Source organism: Rhopalosiphum padi, chromosome 2 (genome assembly GCF_020882245.1).
Source record: "Rhopalosiphum padi isolate XX-2018 chromosome 2, ASM2088224v1, whole genome shotgun sequence".
Taxonomy (NCBI): Eukaryota; Metazoa; Arthropoda; class Insecta; order Hemiptera; family Aphididae; genus Rhopalosiphum; species Rhopalosiphum padi.
The window spans coordinates 5,247,234-5,265,599 of NC_083598.1; the positions used below are offsets into that span (position 1 = coordinate 5,247,234).

Below are 18,366 nucleotides of genomic sequence, written 5' to 3' on the forward strand. Positions count from 1 at the left end.
ACCATATAAGTTCCGGGTTGATAACATGAAATATTGTTCTGCCGTTTTTTGATTGAGGATAAAATATCTGGAAGAAAAATATTTAACCATATGTTTATTATTATCAATAGACCGAACTCGTAGATAATATTATTATCTATAGCAGTGCCGAGAATCGAACTTAACTACCCAAATTTTGGAAATATTGCCACAGAATTTTAGACTAAATTAAATAAATTACCTATTTTTATAAAATTATTTGCTACAGCCGGTGAATTGCGACTTGCGAGATCGGAGATACCAAAGTTTCCGTTGACTAATTCACACAATTCCGAATTTTTAAACTTCTGCAGCTTTTCAATCAAAATGTATTCCAATCATTCGTCTGATCCCAGAAGACCGGACAAAGAGCACAGGTATGATTAATTACTTAGATATTTTACGATGAACCGTGTCACGTCAAGTGAATTCTGCTGAACAGAAAAATAGGGGTTATCCATGGTTTGACTTTGTGTTACACAATGTGTCGCCTTATTATTTTAGCTGTATACAAATAGTTAATAAAGGGAGTCAAGGCCTCAAGAGTACATAGCTAAGCTCTAGTTTATGAAACGAGGACTAACAATATTAATACTAATAGTCAAGAGATCTTACTGATTACCAACAAAATCATTGTCGGCATCAGGATATGAGTATGACGATAACTAACTGCTTAATACACTTGTAATCAGGCCATATAGATATGAATTACAAAATGCATCTTGTACAGTATCTAATTAACATTTATAGGTACAAACCAAAAGCTGTTAATAGTGATAATCAAGCCCTAACACCTGGTGAAGACTTGACGTCTGACTATATGAATATTCTGGGCATGATATTGAGTATGTGTGGATTATTAATGAAGGTATAACTAATTCATAATGTCGTTATAGCTTATATTTTCATATTTTAACTATTTATAAAAAATTTTTTATAGTTTAAATGGGCAGCGTGGTGTGCTATGTTTTGTTCGTGTATAAGCTTTGCAAATTCTAAAGCATCTGATGACAACAAACAAATCTTTAGTAGTTTCATGTAAGTATCCATATATTTAATTATACTTTTTTTTTTATTAGATATCAATGATCATTTTTTGAGTAATTATTACTCCCATTAAGTTATTTTTATTTCAAAGTTTGCTACACCAGCATGTGTTGTTTCCATTTTTTCAAAACATACAACATAGCAAATTGCATTCAGTATAATTCACTCTTATAATAAAACTAATAATACATAATCATGAGTGCTGATATAAGTATTTTATTCCTTTTAATTTGTATACACTTTAAAATAGTCAAAATTAATAAAAATAAATCAAAACTAATACTATCATTTTGTAAATAGGAAAATAAATGAAATAAGAAACAAAAAAGAACCAACATATTTAAATAAATAAAAATGATATTTTTGTATGTAATAATATGCGCTAATAACCCTAAAAATCTACTGTATAACAAATATGCCTTTACACCCAAAATATGCACTATTAAACTTTATATAATTATTACTATTGTTATGAAATGGATTTGTATCTTAGTTAGCATGTTTTCCTGTGTAGCAAAAAATACATGCAAATGCATGAACTTACAAGCCCTGATTATTAGTATCAGAAATTACTATTGTATAAAATTGTATTAAAAGTATTATTAGCAAAACTGACAGTAATATCAAAAGACACAAAGGCATAACAATTCACCTTTCAAAAACCATCAATCCTAATTTATTCAAATTACTAAAAGTTCTGTTACAGCTTTTCAGCGATAAAGTGTGTATAAACAAGATCAAGGAGTTTAATGCTTCAAAACAGTTTTAATATACTCCCTAAATTAAACTAAAAACATCTATGAAGAAACTAATAAAAAAATCATTAAAAACTTTTCAAACATTACCTATAATTAAAATAATTTCAAATTTCAATATTGATTTTTGTTAATTTTAGCAATAAAATAATTAAATGGTTTTAGTGGTTCTAGGTCACTTTGTAGTTTGTACAGTCAACTATTAAAAGTGTGAAACTTAGATACTATACTATTATATATATACAGGGTGATTATTTTATCATAAAACACTCATTATTTCAAAAAGTATTCATATTTTTGAAAACATTTTCTTACATAGTTTCAAGTTGTTAAAAAACAACGTTTTTATTAAAAAATTATATTTTTAAATATTTTTATTCATATATTTTTTTTAAGTTTTTTACTTTTTTGAATTACAACAAAGTTTTAATTTCATATTCCAAAGCAGAATAATTTTCCGAGTATTTTGATACATATAATTCAAATTTAGGGTGAGTAGTTTATGTGTTATACGTATTTAAAGTTTAGACAAGCGGAGTAGTGGACAAACATTTTGTGGGGTAACCCCGTACCACTCCACTCCGCTCATCTATACTTTAAATACTTCTAACTCATAAACTACTATGTATGTATAAAATATAAACAAGTCAATATAGCATCTGTTTGAAAACGAAACTCCCCTTAAAAATTCAACGCTGGTAACAATAATAAACCATTAAATTTATACAACTAGCATCAAAAAAGAAAATAACAAATTTTTAATTTTTAATTCCCTATATTGGCTATATTATAATATGTCATATGTAGTTTTTAACTATTATTTATTCTGTACACATTTTTAATTTACTTTTTAACATAACTTTTGATAATATAGTAGTAAATTACTAAGAACTGATGGAACCAAAGAATTGAGAACCAGCCCACCCTACTAGTAATAAATTAAAAAAATCTGATTATTTTCATTTGTTAATAAAGTATATTTTTTAACGTTTGTAATATTGACTTTTTATTTAATTTTTACATTTTAATAGTTGATATTATATATACTTACTACTTAGGTATATAACTTATATACAATATGTACTTTATGTATATAATAGTACAAAGTGTCCATATTAAGCAGTTTAAAAATTAAATCGTCCAAAGTAACCGTTTTCTGGTTTTAGTAGATAGAGGCAATCTATCTTGTTATTATTAGAAATAAAATATCCCCATTAAAAAAAAAAAAGAAGTGTAGTGGATATGATCAAATGTATATAATTTTTACTCATTTTAGTAATTAATTTAGAAAACAATAAAATGATCATTCATTTTTTACAGGCTTTCCATGTCAGCAATTGTGATGTCTTATTTACAAAATGCACAACCAATGTCACCACCGTGGTCCACAGCATTTGGATAAAAATTTTACAAACAAAAATAAAAATAAAGTTTTGTATTTATTTGGTATTAATTAATAATTATACATTGTTTTGTCAAAACTATAAAAATATAAAACGTTACTTTTTAATATTATTTAAAAAAAAAATATAAGCCAAAATTTTAATTTATTATTTTATATACTACTTGAAAATTATAACAAAATATGAAAAATAAATCATTCGATTATTGTTTTAAAAATAATTATATATTGTTTCAGACTCTTGACTCTTTATACTAGTCAATTACAAAATTAAAGTAATCTCCCTCTACAGTAAACTGACTCACAATGACATTTCATCTTTTTTCCTGGAACACTTCCTATATCATAGCTATAATCCCAAGTTAGTTCTGTACCAGCTTGAATGTAATGGAGTGCAAAAAACGATACCCATGGGAATCGTAAGTCATGCGTATCCACAAATACATTTTGGACAAATGTGTTAGGAGAACATGAATGATTTAAATAACGTCCAATGTTGCCACTAGTCTTTGCATCCATGATATATACACTCTCGTTGTTTCCAAAATATTCACGCATTGATTTTGTAGGTACAGGGTTGTTTTTCATATCACGCGCATTTAATTTGGACGAAACATGCACATGTTTACCATCTTTTTTAGTTTTACATTTCTTGCGTTTGCGCAACCTTAGTGTCATTTCAGTTCGTTTGCCTATACAATAAAAACATTTATATTATATATTACAATTATAATAAATCATTATTAATAAGTAACAAAAAATTACCATCAGATGTAGAAGGATATTGTTCATCAGACGATTCGGATTGATTCTTCTCAGAATCATTCTCATGGTCACTGAAAGGTACATCACTTTCATAGTCTTCTTTTATTTTTTCAACAACTTCAATATAATCTAACTCTGCTAAATATTCATCGCCATAATTTTTGCCACCTTCATTAGCATCAGTTTCAGTCAATAAATAACCAACATAAATGCATATAAAACTTCCTTGAGGTATATCGTTTAAACATCTTACACCCCATCCTTTTTTCTCCGTCATGAATAATTGTAGTTTTTGTGACAATGGGTTCTGTACAACTCGATTTAAACATGAACTAGAACATTTACATGTTTTATTGCATTCATAAATACCAGTTAGAACTCGTTCTGGCAATCTCCGATGAGTGTAACCAATATTAGGGTCTTTGTAGAGATTAGGTAAAATCTTTTGTCCGTCGATAGTCATCTGCCAACAGGCACATTTTGATTTATCTTGGCAGTCGTCAGTGCAGTCACAACCACATAAGAAATCACTCTCTACATTTATGTGAACACCTGGCATCGCTTGTCTAGTAGTCATATAATCCATTTTTGGTGGTAATGTACTGTCAATAGTATTCACACATGTTATGCCTCTAAATTCCTTACCCTCTGATATATCTCTTAAATATTGCACGGATTTTATGATTTTAAATTCTGAAAATGGTTTGACCCAACTATTAAAATCGAACTGGTCAATAGTCATTTTGCTTTTGGTAACAATAAGATATTCCAGCATCTGTTTCATGTTTCGAATAGTTACACCACACGGAGTTCTGTATAGGATACATTTTTGAGAGTTATTAAATAATGTTAGATACCTAACAAAACCAAAATGTAAAGGAATAGTTAACATACTGATTTGTCTTGTTCTTTCATAGCTATATGCTGTCCACTCAATACATAAAGGATTACATTTGTGTTTGGTATATTTCAATGGATTGGGAACGTTCTTAGGCAATATTATATCAATAATCTTTGAAAAATTAGATTTATTTTTAATACTTTTAGTAATAAAATTAGTTCCATCACCTATAGTTCCATCACCTATAGTTCCATCTCCTTGTGCTGTTGATTTGCTGGTACTTTTACGAGCTACACCAATAATTTTAGCTAAATTACGGCAGGGTTCTTCTTCTACACTAGTAAATTCCACAAATGGTTTATTTAAATAAGCTAGTCCAGATTGCCTTAATCGAATGCCTCTCTCAGACTTGGTTTGTTTTTCAAAAATATTATATAAACGTGAAGAACCACGATAGATCCATTCACTAAGTTTGAAATCGGGAAAATATAATTTGACCAAAGATGAATCAACTTCAAGCACTTTTGCCATCTGCCACTGATTTTTATATTCTGCACGTACTGAATGTTGATTAGTCAACTTAACCATTTGACGTTCAGGATACTTTTCTAAATAACTTTTTATAAATTCTTTTGAATCCAAGTATACATCATTCCATACTTGATTTGATCTACGTGCAATTAAACGGATATCTTGATGTTGTCGATATTGAACATAACCATCATCAAAAAAAATCAAGTATCTAAAATACAAATAATTATTATAAATATAAAAACATATTTTAATACCTTGTAATTAAATAATTAACCTTACCGAAATTCATTAAGCATTTTTGGGGGTTCAGCTACTACACCAGCATAAAATTCATCAACATGTCGATAATTAGAATCTGTATATTTAGCGATTACTCTGCAACCTACAGGAAATCTTACTGGATTCAGTGTACAGAATGCAATTTCTTTTGTTGTCACTAATTTTTCATCGTTTTCAAATTTGACATGTACATAATCAATATTAATTAATGTTTTGATTTTACACCTATACCATGGTTGTATTAAAGTTGACTTCATTGCATATACAGTTTGTCCACTTTCAAGAGGAGGATATTCTAAAGGCCCTTCCATAGGTAGATTAGCTGGTATAGGACAAACAGTTCTATTAATAGTAATAATATCTTCCTTATCTATAGATTTATCTAGTTTAAGTCTTTTGGCTTCTTTAGGAGTAATGACTCCTTCTATAGGTAACTGATCTTCATTAGATGTTATGAAGTTTTCATTTTCCTCTTCTGTATTCTCCTCCAAATCATTTATGTCTACAGGATCTAAGGAAGTTATAATTGGTTGATATGGATTATATAATTCATTTCTTAATGAATTCATTTCATTTTCTAACTCCGAAGCAAGTGTCTCAATGTGTTCAGCATCAATCAAACATTTCTCTATTCCACGAGTCATAAACTCATCACATTTTTTAACTTGATGATCAATGAGATATTTGTTTTTATCAAAATAATGTAAAACTGCACTATCAATAGCATTTTTAACATCTTTGTCAGGAAGTAAACCGTCCCTAGAAGTACCAGGTCTTGGCTCTTCCTCATCATCATAATCATCAGAACTTTCACATGATGATGAATCATCAATAATTAAGTATGAATCATAACTTGGAAAATTGGAGTCCATAACACATTTTCCTTCCTTCCATTTTCCTTCGAGATATTTATAATGTTTAAGACATTTAGTAAGACACTTTAAGCAAACCTGAACAAACCAAAATTGTAATCAAACTACTTATATGAAATATTAAATTAGTTATTAACAATATCAATTACTTCTCTGCCCGGCTTGTAATCAACATCATAGTAAGAGCATGCCATTTTCACCGCTTCAACTAAAGTAGCACCATATTTACATCGCCTGTTAATGCATCTAAGTTGGCGCCTTTGTTCCTCTAATTCTTCAGGACTGATTTTATATGGTCCCAAACTTTTACTTGATGAAGCCATGTTTGATTTCTAGTCAAAAAAATACAAATCAAAAAATGAATAAACAAATAAAGAATGATATTATATGCTTATGGTATATCTTCTACAAAATGAAGATGTACAAATTATGTTACAAATCAACCTTTGGAGTTGTTAGGTTCTGTGCTAGTTACTCAAATAATAAATACATACTTATATAGAATTTACAAACGGACTTATTTGCATTTTACAGGACCATCATTTTGTCGAACTTGAAACCGAATTGACAAGAGTATCAAACACTTAACATCTATATTTACATTGATTAAAAAGTATCTCTAATATTTTTCGAATAAAAATAAAAAACTAAAGATTTATAGTTATATATCTGTAAAGTAGACGTACTTCAAGAGAATATTAGTAGGTACCACCGGGAGTCTGTAAACAAATACTACCATTTATAATATTTACTATATATATGGACAGTAAGACATGTAAGCTGTTAACGATTCAACGATTGATATGATCAACAACGACGGCCTAAGCTCGTAAAAAGTACGCACTTAGTAATCCACACTCATAAAATAAATTTAAGATCCAAGACGTTTAAGTGTTTAAAAAATAAACAAAAAAATAAAATGATGAAAAATATTAGTTATACAGTTATGGAATATAATTAATTAATTATTTAACATAAAACTATAATTTATAAATTTAACCGTGTACCTGATTTCTTTATCTATTACATTTATTAAATACATTATTTAATTCCTGCAAGTTTAAAGCCTGAAATTATTATCACAGCCGTGACAGAAAATGATAACGTAGGCTGTTATAATTATAAAAAATATTACTATTCGGCATTCGCCGTGGTGTACTTTGTAAAAAAGATCTCTTCCCATCTTCTCGTGAAAAAAATAAATAACCAGAAAAATACAAATAAAAAAAAGGGAAAAAAAGCATAAAGTAGGTAGCCCATCATTTAATGGTTTTTATTACTTTTTTTATAAGGTTGCAACACTTGCAAACCGCTGTACAGTTGAAGATTTCGAGTTTTCGGGTGTAACTCGTTTTGAGTAAGTAACTGTAATATATAATACTGTGTATGTGTTAAATTTTAATTCAATTTCATTGCATAGACGCATATAGTGCAACGAAAAACGATTCTGAACAAAGAAGGTCTGTCTACAGGACTATATTATTACTAAGTATATTTTATGATATATTTATGTTACGCCGAATTCATGAAATTGCCGATTTCGTGAATTAGGCAGAATTTTTTCTGCCGATTGCATGAATTCGGTAACATATTATTATGACATAATTACCAATAGTGGATTATAAATAAACAATAATTGCACGCGTGCTGATCGGCATTACCACGCCGTAATCTTTATTACCTATGATGATAGATGCTATGATACGTACAAGCATTTTATCTTGGTCATTGAGGTCTTTTTATTGCACGTACATGTCCTAAATCATGGAAAAAATAAAAAACATAGGGTGCGGCTGAGACACATTTCCCCAGCCCCACCAATATCATTGAAATCATATTTTCAAATTTTTCTTGAACCATCATTTAGCAGCCGATTAGCAACGTTTGTTTGGTGGTAACTGGTATCAATATTTTTTGGTTAAAATAGGATATTATTTATGGAAATTAGTATTTTCTATTTATTTGGAATTTTTTTATCAATAAAGAATATTATTTTTTATGAATATAAACTAATAATATTACATTTAACATTCAATAACTTAACAAGATTTGTTAACTTAACTTTTTTAACTTTTTAACTATTTTTTATATACATATAATATTTATTATTACAATTTGATTTTATTATATTTCTGGCGTTTTATACATTTATTTAAATTAAATTATGTTTTATAATTTTTTAAGGAGGGTCTTGCCGATTTCACGCAATCGGCAGTATTATGCTTTTTAAGTTGCCGATTTCACGTATTCGGTGACAACGTTGCTGATTTCATGAAATCGGCAATTTCATAAATTCGACGTAACATTTACATTGATATTATAGTAATACGGTTGGTTGAATTAGTTTTTGGCGAAAACATTGTATATTTTAGTCTATTAGTTATTGGTTTAACTTTTGAGTCAATAACCACTTATTATAGAACGGTATAATTTCAATCTAAAAGTTTTAAAAATGTCAGTGTGTACTTAGTCTATAAAATATAATAATTTACCTCGTAATTTACCTACGTAGACGTTTCAAGTCTCCACAAATAATATAGGTAGGTAGGTAAAACATGGTGTTAAACAAAACAACTAAACTCGTTATTGTTCATTAAAATATCCAATGCCATCATAAATTTGAACTCGCTATAAGAACAGTAGGTATGATTTGATCATGGAGATTTCCGATTAAATGTTCAATTTAAATTTTAAAAATGTTGAAATTTGAAAGTAATGTATCAAATGTAGCTAATGACGTCAGGCATTATTTACAAAAATGGTTCCGAATTTCAAAGATGAAGAGAGAATAACTTTAAGAAGTGTAGGTTTATTATCAACCAGCTTACCAATTCGAAATACTTAACAGGTGGGTGAAAGCTGAAAGAGAAATCAAGCTTTAGAAGTAAGACTTTGTCAAACCTCTTATCAGAATCAATAGTATTTTACCACAGATTTTGTACATAAATAATAAATAATATATATAATCATTGATTATTAATAAATAATAGTACTATATATACTATATAATATCATATATAGTCAATGATATAATAGTCAACAGACAATAGTATTATATTATGTAAAATAGTACCTATATAGTTTTATAAATCTGTGTAGTTGACACTGAGGCATCGAGTGATTTATGCGCATCACGGATTATGAAGTTCTTTGCGCATATAGATCTAATTGCTTGTTTAACAAATTGACTTATGACCAAGGGCAGATATATTTTTATCTTGCTGAAATATCTTCTTTTTTAACACATTCATAGAAGTTGATATGCTGTGTAAGACGCTACCAGACTTGAGTTAGTGAGATTTTATGGATTTTAATTTATTGTACTAAATTTGTTGTTGGTGTAAATAGTGGGAGGAAGGATTTTACAAGTAGCACAAATCCAAGATGATTTACGATCGGTATTTGTGGGTTCTTGAGATCGAATGGAAGCACAGGCAGAATGAAAAAGGATTTGCAAAAAAAGCAGCTAACAGATTTTTGTTCACGTTGTAAGGGCTACGGGCAGATATCACAATTAGGACGCCCCATATTGGTAGATAGAAAATAGAATGAATAGAGAAATAAATAAATAAGTAAAATGTCTCTTGAATTTATCAGGTAGGCAGTGCAAGTAGTAGGAGCCTCAGTTAGTTAGATGGAAAATTAGTATACTCCAAAAATGTACGAGTGAGATGCTGAGACCTGAGACTTAGGTGATCCAATTTAAATTTTATAAAATCTTGAGAGTTATTCTAGATTTTGATCAAAATATAAATGTGTGACTTCGGTACCTATAATTAAACAACGTTTTCAAATGTTAAACATTTTTACTTGTGTAGTTGTGTTTATCTAAGGTCACAAACATTATATTTCAAAAAATGCGTTGACTATGATTTAGAAAATATCTCAAGCAATAATGAGATTTTTACCAAATTAAGCTGTCATATAATTTTACACCCCCACGAGGCCACGACTGTCCTCACTATTTTTTTTTTTTACAATTTAAAACAATAGCATACAATTCATCCTTAAATGATAATTTTAACAATTGTTATTATTACATTTTTTTTTTAACAAAATATATTATATAATTATATTATAATTAATAATTATTATTTAATAACATTTTTTTTTTACGAGCTGATAAAACTTCATTAATATTGCATAAAAATACTAAGAAGTTAAGTGATTGTTAATCATTATCGTGATAGTCTCAACCATAACATTATTATTTACAAGGAACGTGATAAATAATATGTTATAGTAAGATATTCAAAAATTGTTATTATAATATAATATTATTAATTAAATACATTGATTAATTGACTCGTTAATTTCTTATACAAATCTTATAATTTAAGAACAATTACTGTATTTATTTGAATAAGTGAGTTTTACTAAAACATTTTAATTACCTAACACTTAAACATTTAATTAATTGTTATTTCAACTATAATAATACACACTTTTTATTTGCGATCGATCTCTATATTTTTTTTTATTTGTTGAACGTGCTTTTTCTTGACTTATTTTTTCCCATTTTTGTCTATCTCAATTAAGTATGTTACTGGATTAATTGTTTTCAATATTGTATGAGGATCTTCGTATATATCTGCAAATTTAAAAACTTTCTCTCCTCTCCTACATAAAGTTTACCTTTTTTTCCGCTGTCTGTGTAACATTTCTGTTTTTCAAAAGCTTTTTGCAGAATGTTGGGTAATTTCTCACGAATTGAATTGAATTTTTGTATTTCTATGATAGTGGAATGATTTAAATTTGATGAAATAATTGCGATATCGAAAATGGAAATGGGTTCGTAGCCGTGTACTAAAAAAAAGAGAGTTTATCCCGTTGAGTTGTGTATGGGCGTGTTATATGCGTGCAAAACTACAGCTAAAATATCGGTCCACTTTTTATTATCTGCTATCATTTCTATTATCACCTGATTTTGTCTTTTTCCATGTCCCTGACTCGTTGACCTATAGTCTATACCTCATTTTTTTTTTGGATTCCAAAAAGCTAATAATAGCTGTGAAATTACTTTTGCCGTGAAATACGTGAAACCTACGATTTAGCATCTAATGCATTTTTGTATGCTTTCGAGTAGTAAAATTTTTTGCTCGACATGTAGCAAGTAATATATATTTCATAATTTTGTTCATGTGTGAGCATTGCTGTTAACACATAAATACCACAAAATTCGTCTACAGGAACCTCAGTTAACTTACAGCTACCCTAGCTGCAATGAAATTTAACCTCGGCTGAATAATTAATAAATTTCTCATTTTTTCAGTTTCAATTTTATTGTCATTATTACTATCAACCGTGATAGTTTCACTAATATTTCTTTCACATTTTATTTCTAGTATTATTTGGAATTATATTATGTTTCTTATCAAATTCTAAAACTACTTTGCCTTTATTACCAGTTAAAATTATTTGCTTGTCGACAAAATTTATTTTTGCTTTTTATAATTTTAAGAAGTCCGTGCCTGACAAACTATAGGTCCTACTAATTTCTTAACTACCATGCATTTAAAAGGAAATTTAAAATTAAAATAAAATCACAATAATATTCGCAATACCAAGTAGTTTTAAGTTTGAACCGTTTGCTGTAATTAATTTTACACAATCCATTGGTTTAGGTTTGATTTCTAATGGTAAGTAGTAAGTACTTAGTTGTCAGCATTAATTATAGACGCGGTAGCTCCTGTGTCTATTACAAAATTATATTGTTCCATTATTAATATTGCCTATTACCTCAAGTCTTAGACCTGGTTCAAATACATCCAGATTGGGTTACATATAATGTCGTAATATATTTATTTATTGTATTGTCATTAATTTTTCGATCTTCAGCTATTGTTTTTTTTGTTTTAAGTCATGTTGAATATTATCATAGTTGCTAGACACTAATATTTTATTTTCATTGTATAAATTACTTATATTATAACCGTCTATGTCATCGTCTTTATCTGTATCAAATTAATTTTGCTTTTTGTCCAGTTTAAGGTTGTTTAATTTTTGTGTCTCATCGTTTTTATATTTGTCCGCAATTATTGATTCTAACAATGCTTTATTAAATTTTGGTGTTTGTGTTTCGGTAGAATTTTTTTGTTGGCACAGAAGGAGTCTAACCGCTCTTTCTTGCCTTAATTTTTTTTTATATTACTATTATAATATTAAGTATTGTTTGCATTTAATGTATTATTATCGGCCATTTGATTATTATAGCGTATTGATTTATGACATTATTTATTACGTCTACATTTTGTAAGTGAATATTATTCGACGGAGTTTGATAATTATTAGCAATTTGTTCATTATAGTTATATTTATTATTATTATTATTATTATTTCGATATAGTGTAATTTATAGTAATTTTGTGGCTGATTATTTTGGTTAGGTTGCACATTCTTATATCGATTATTCCACTTTGGTTTTGTATAACCATTATTATTTGTTATTAATATTGTTTGTATTAAATGTATTATGTGGATTGGAGTTACTGTGGTGGTTACTATTCATACATTGATTTGAAATAAAAGTGCCATTAGTATTACTAAAATTGTTATAAATGTTGTATAGATTAAAATCAAACATATTATTATTATTGAATGAGTTATTTAAATTAATGTCAAAATCTTTATTTGCCTGCGTACGAGTTGATTCCCGGGTACCTATATACCGATACCGTTGAGTTGATTCCCGGGTCATTATATATTTTTTCAATATTTAGCCAAATATTCAGTCTATTAGCATAATCCAAGAGACACCACGAGTCCTCGAGGAGGTTGGCTGACAAGTTTCTCAAAAATGTTGTTCTTTTTAGTTTTTTTCATATAAAAAATTTGTTTTTCTCGGTTTTTCATGGATTTTCTAGTCCCATTGCTTCTGTATTTAATATATGTTTTCGACTGCACTTCTAACAACTCGATATTTGATAAACAACAATAGAGAATCAACTCGTACATACCTATTAATGACCCGGGAATCAACTAATACATAAAGTAAGTCTTAGGAATCAACTCACTTACTGCGATTTACAAATTTCTTTTTTTAGTTAAAATTACGATTACCGTTGGGTTAAAAATTTATATTTTTTTGTTTTCTTTAATTTAAAGTTTAAATTATCAATATCTGCTGTATTAATACTTTGAACGTCCGATTTTATCAATTTTGAATTTTTTATTTTCTTTAAATTAGTTTCTCAGTTATCCTATGATGTATCATTAATCATAATAATTATTGTATTATAGTATTTTAGTGTTAGGGCATCTAATATTTATTTTTTCCGTCTCAGGAATGGTATTATTCGTTTGACTAATTAAATACAATATATCTGCTAAAAATGCTGTTATTGTCTCTCTTGATTTTAATTTTTTAATTTTTCAATTTATTTCTTAACATGAAATTCCTAGCTGGGCGAAGCAAATTTGTCTTTAAATATATGTTCTATTTCATTAAAAGTTAAATTTGAGTTATCCATTATCAATGGTTTATACAATTTATAAGCTGCATTTTTTTATATATAATGGTAAATAAATTAATTTTATTTGCGAAGTCCAATCGTTAGCAATAGCATAAGCTACGATATTGAAGTACTCAAAAAATTCTAAAACTAAAACACATTCATCGCCTGAACTGTTGAAAATATTTTAGATAAATTGTTGGAGTCTTGCTAATTTAGTATTTGAATTTAATTTATTTGTATTATCGACGGTTTTTAATTTAGACTCAACTTCGTTATTATTATATGTTTTAGTTTTTATATTGAGGGACATGTTTTAAGGTATTTTCTAAGTTAAAGTTTTGAATTAATTCTTTAATTTATAATTTATAATTTTCTGATTGATTAGTATTTGATTTTGGTGAAAGTGGTTTTTCTATGTCTAATTATAAGAGATTTTTTAGTTGTTCGATTGCGTTGCCAGTTTCGACAGTAGGTACTATCTTTATTTTCTAATGTCTCTGTTTATAGTTGTAGTTTAAGTTCAATATTATTATCACAAAAATGTGTTGACTTTTATTTAAATTTAATTCTTTAAAAGTAGGATCTATATTTTATCATCCGATTCATTATTCTCATCGCTACTAAAAGGTTCTCCTCTAAAATTTTTACGGCCGATTTTGCGAAATTTCTTGATTCTACCAATGTTGATGATTTTCCACAATTAATATTATACAATTTTAAAAAGCTTACTACTTCGGATTTATGTAGCAAATGTATCCAACACTACCGTTTTCTGAGAAATAATAAATTAAAATTTTTTTTTCTACTGGTGATAGCGTATTAAATTCTTTTTTATTTAAACGTTTAACCTTGTATAATGTAGGTACACAAATGTAGGTAATTTCTTGACAAATATAGCCGAAAAAGGTACCTACCTATCTTTCCAAACTTAGAATTTTCGAAAAAATCTCCCAAATCGTTCTCCTCGATTGATCGTAATAGGGTTATTAAATTAATTTTATTTATTTATGAGTTTAAATTGTTGTCGTGATATATATGTTTTTGTTACTTTCGCAGTTTGATTATTTATATTTCGTTTAATAAAAAATTGATCGTCCATTAAAATTTACTGTATATTAAGAGAAATTTGAATCGAAAGTGACTTTGTATAAGATTCACCTGATTTAAAAATATTAATATTACAACACAAAGAGTGTACCTTAGAATCGAAATTTTCAGAAAGATTATATTTCCTAAACATCGGAATTCCAGGAACGGGCACCTCCACTAATTGTAACGTCCCCTCTCCATTGATCGGAACGTGTACGCACATTCCTATGGTAAAGTTATGTTTATACTAACGAGGTCTCGGGGACTCGACCTCGGTGTGTAATATTATAATACTAGAAATCAGTGTTACTTTATTTATGTAAAGCACATAAGTATAAATAAAACGTATATTATTAATATGATAGATAATTATAACATATATATTAGATAATGTATAATGGAAATGGATATTAGATGGTGATCTTTCTTCAGTGTCGGGTCCTCTCCGTGTCACATACTCTCGTCAAACACGCTTCGGTCATAGTTATATACCCTGACGCGTACCCTAAGACCTTTGGTCAGCAGATAGCCCCGCTCGACATTCCTCACACTCCGCATATTAGCAACGCGCGCCCTACTTATAAGGAGTTATGTATGATGTCGATATACAGCAAGCGTTTCCCAAATAGTGGGTCGCGACCCAATCCCGAGCCATGAAAATATAATACCAGGTCGCAGAAATTAATACAATTCTCATATTAAATTTTATTATTTATCATTTCATTTGATAGTTTGATATAATTAGTAACTATATTATAATTATTACATTGTAGTTACAAATTAACGCTATCTAAATTATAGACAGCAATCTTTACACAACGGGGAGGTCTAAAACCGATTTTTTTAACCAACTAGAACCACCTTAATTTTGCAGTTATTTTTGTAAAATGTTTATAAGAATGACCTTCGACAAGATAATTAAATAATGCGCGTTTATCAACGTGCTTAAAACTGTTATTCGTAAAAAAAATAATAAACACCCATTTATCTGTTATTTGCGTATCCTGTAATCCAAACAACAAATACAGTTTAATTTTTTTCCAAGTTGAAAACAGCCGTCTTAAAATGGCTTAAACACCGACGTACCATATTATCTTATAATGGAATATATAATAAAAGTATAAGCTATGTATGCATAAATTGAATAAGTTGAATTGCGAATCGCCCCAATATTGGTAGCAATTTAGTAAATTATCAACAATGGTGGTTTTACACAAAACCACAATATCATTTCTAGCAGATATTTTAATTTTGTATGTGTTGTATAAGTATAAATGGATAAAAAATTGTTTACGACACTAAATGTATAATGTATGTATTAAACGAAATAAAGAACGCAGAAAAATATTTTTCCTAGGGCATTTATACTCGTATGCACTATGCAGATTATATTTGTCTCACGCATGAATATTTATTTAATTTTCAACACCTACCGATTAAATATAATTATTACTTTTTTTTAAATATATAATCGTATAATTGACTATAATGGCTTAATGAGTAAAACATAACAAATTAATCAAAACTTGTTTATGCTAAATTATTAAATTTATAATTAATATAATAATAGGTACCTACTATTAAATTATAATATTTTATTATGAAATATTTCAACAACTCGTCAAATTCAATAATAATAAATAATACAATCTTATTTATATTGTATAATGTATATATTTATGAGTTACTAATCATCTAATCAGTAACCTCATATTATAAAACATAAATACTTCGATGTAATAGTTAATAGGTCGTTACTATAATTATGCTAATTTTAATTTAAGTGGAATACCAATAGAGTATAAACAAATTCGATAATCTGAGAATTACTTAAAATTGTAATGATCATATAAAGACCTTTTTTAAGACAACGGAATGCTTATTGATATAGCATATATTTTTTGATTATTACAAATTTTAGTATGCCCTATTCTATACTTCAAATAGTCAAATCACAACCCTCATGCCGATTTAAAAATAAACACAGTAGAAGAAACTCAAAGGTACTATACAAACACTTCCACTCCGAACTAACAAACCATCCAAATTCCTTAATATAAGCGCTAAATACAGAAACTATTTCAATAAATGCTCCTCGCAGGCTAAAGAGAAAATGGTTTCATGTCTTAAATCTATAATATTTTATTTATAATACTTTATTCGAATAAATATTAACCAAATCCCCAAGTAAGTGTCGTCATTAGGTAGCTACTTCTTCTCACGTGTCACATTTTTAAATATTTATAATATATTATATATCCACGTATAAGATTATTGTAATAATTAAATTACAGCTTCTTTGTTTTTGAAATAAAGTTGAAAAATAAAAAAATACTAAAAATTAATGTTTCTAGTTTAAAATGTTGGTACAGAACAAAAACTGACAACATCTTTAAACTATCAACTATTATTCTATAATTATAAGTATACGATCATTGTTTTTAATTTTTTAATTTTAATTTTTATTTGCCTATAAATATTTTAATTTAATATTTTAAATTTACTCTCATAATACCTATTCAGTTTTTCCAATTTAATAGTTTAATATATTATATCAGTTTGCTTATATATAAATATAAAATTATAATAGTTAAAACTAACTCATAACGTTAATATATTCATAAATATAATATATTGGACCTTAAATTTAATTTAATTGACAATGCATATACTATAATGGTATATTATAGCTGGTAATAGTTATAATATTTTGTGTCTAAAAAAGGCCCTCTTATCTTTGATAAATTTAAAAGATAACTAGTGACGCCGAACTCAGAATTTTTTTGTAAAGCAAAATCTAAAATTGTTGTTCCAATCACCCACTTACCCACAATTTATATGATAAACTCAGTTAAGAAGTGAAGTGAAGGCTTCACATGACATGGGTTCGGCATCACTGAAAGATACCCTCTTCTATTATAGTTATTACTTATTAGTTCGTACCAAGGTATTAATTTACAAAAATGTGTGTAATATATACTTTATATAGTTTTACTACAGTATAGGTATGTAGATATGCAAACATAAAATTTGCATGGGAATATGAATGGATAAATGGCATCGCTACGTCAGTAAAGTTTATCACCCCTCTCCGCCCTCCTTCTCACCCATTAGTGGATGGATAGACTTCCAACGGGTATATCGGCATTTTTGCAATCCTTAACTGCAATTACGAGTACTTACATATAGTGGGCTGAAAAAAATTTCAACTCCAAGTGGACGCACAGACTTTGATTTAAAATGTATAAATATATAGTATACTCAAGTTTTAAATCGTCTTGTGTAAAGAATAAATAAAAAAATCATCAGA

The 18,366-nt window shown here is 27.9% G+C and overlaps 2 protein-coding genes across 4 annotated transcripts; one reads left to right on the forward strand and one right to left on the reverse strand.

The window, feature by feature from the left end:
• Positions 1 to 123: 123 nt before the first annotated feature.
• LOC132921944 (protein Asterix) lies at positions 124 to 3,443 on the forward strand. The gene is made up of 4 exons (XM_060985206.1): positions 124 to 395; positions 769 to 886; positions 959 to 1,056; positions 3,141 to 3,443. Exons 1-4 carry the CDS (start codon positions 346 to 348, stop codon positions 3,220 to 3,222), a joined length of 348 nt encoding a protein of 115 aa, XP_060841189.1. The 5' UTR covers positions 124 to 345; the 3' UTR covers positions 3,223 to 3,443.
• On the reverse strand, positions 3,241 to 7,512 carry LOC132921941 (histone-lysine N-methyltransferase eggless-like). 3 transcript variants are annotated; one of them, XM_060985200.1, is made up of 6 exons: positions 7,200 to 7,512; positions 7,008 to 7,104; positions 6,663 to 6,845; positions 5,642 to 6,591; positions 3,988 to 5,570; positions 3,241 to 3,914 (listed from the first exon to the last, which is right to left on the reverse strand). In XM_060985200.1, exons 3-6 carry the CDS (start codon positions 6,834 to 6,836, stop codon positions 3,493 to 3,495), a joined length of 3,129 nt encoding a protein of 1,042 aa, XP_060841183.1. In that variant the 5' UTR covers positions 6,837 to 6,845; positions 7,008 to 7,104; positions 7,200 to 7,512; the 3' UTR covers positions 3,241 to 3,492. The 3 variants fall into 3 exon arrangements, with proteins under 3 accessions (XP_060841183.1, XP_060841184.1, XP_060841182.1); XM_060985201.1 differs by lacking the exon at positions 7,008 to 7,104; XM_060985199.1 differs by having other exon boundaries at positions 7,008 to 7,512.
• Positions 7,513 to 18,366: the final 10,854 nt, after the last annotated feature.

Excerpts from the sequence above, each read along its gene's own strand:
- LOC132921944 (XM_060985206.1), top strand. The coding sequence starts at position 346 with ATGTATTCCAATCATTCGTCTGATCCCAGAAGACCGGACAAAGAGCAC. Across the intron at positions 396-768 it reads AGACCGGACAAAGAGCACAG|GTACAAACCAAAAGCTGTTA; the intron begins GTATGATTAATT and ends TAACATTTATAG. Across the intron at positions 1,057-3,140 it reads CAAATCTTTAGTAGTTTCAT|GCTTTCCATGTCAGCAATTG; the intron begins GTAAGTATCCAT and ends CATTTTTTACAG.
- LOC132921941 (XM_060985201.1), bottom strand. The coding sequence starts at position 6,836 with ATGGCTTCATCAAGTAAAAGTTTGGGACCATATAAAATCAGTCCTGAA. Across the intron at positions 6,592-6,662 it reads ATTACAAGCCGGGCAGAGAA|GTTTGCTTAAAGTGTCTTAC; the intron begins GTAATTGATATT and ends TGGTTTGTTCAG. Across the intron at positions 5,571-5,641 it reads AAAATGCTTAATGAATTTCG|ATACTTGATTTTTTTTGATG; the intron begins GTAAGGTTAATT and ends TTTGTATTTTAG.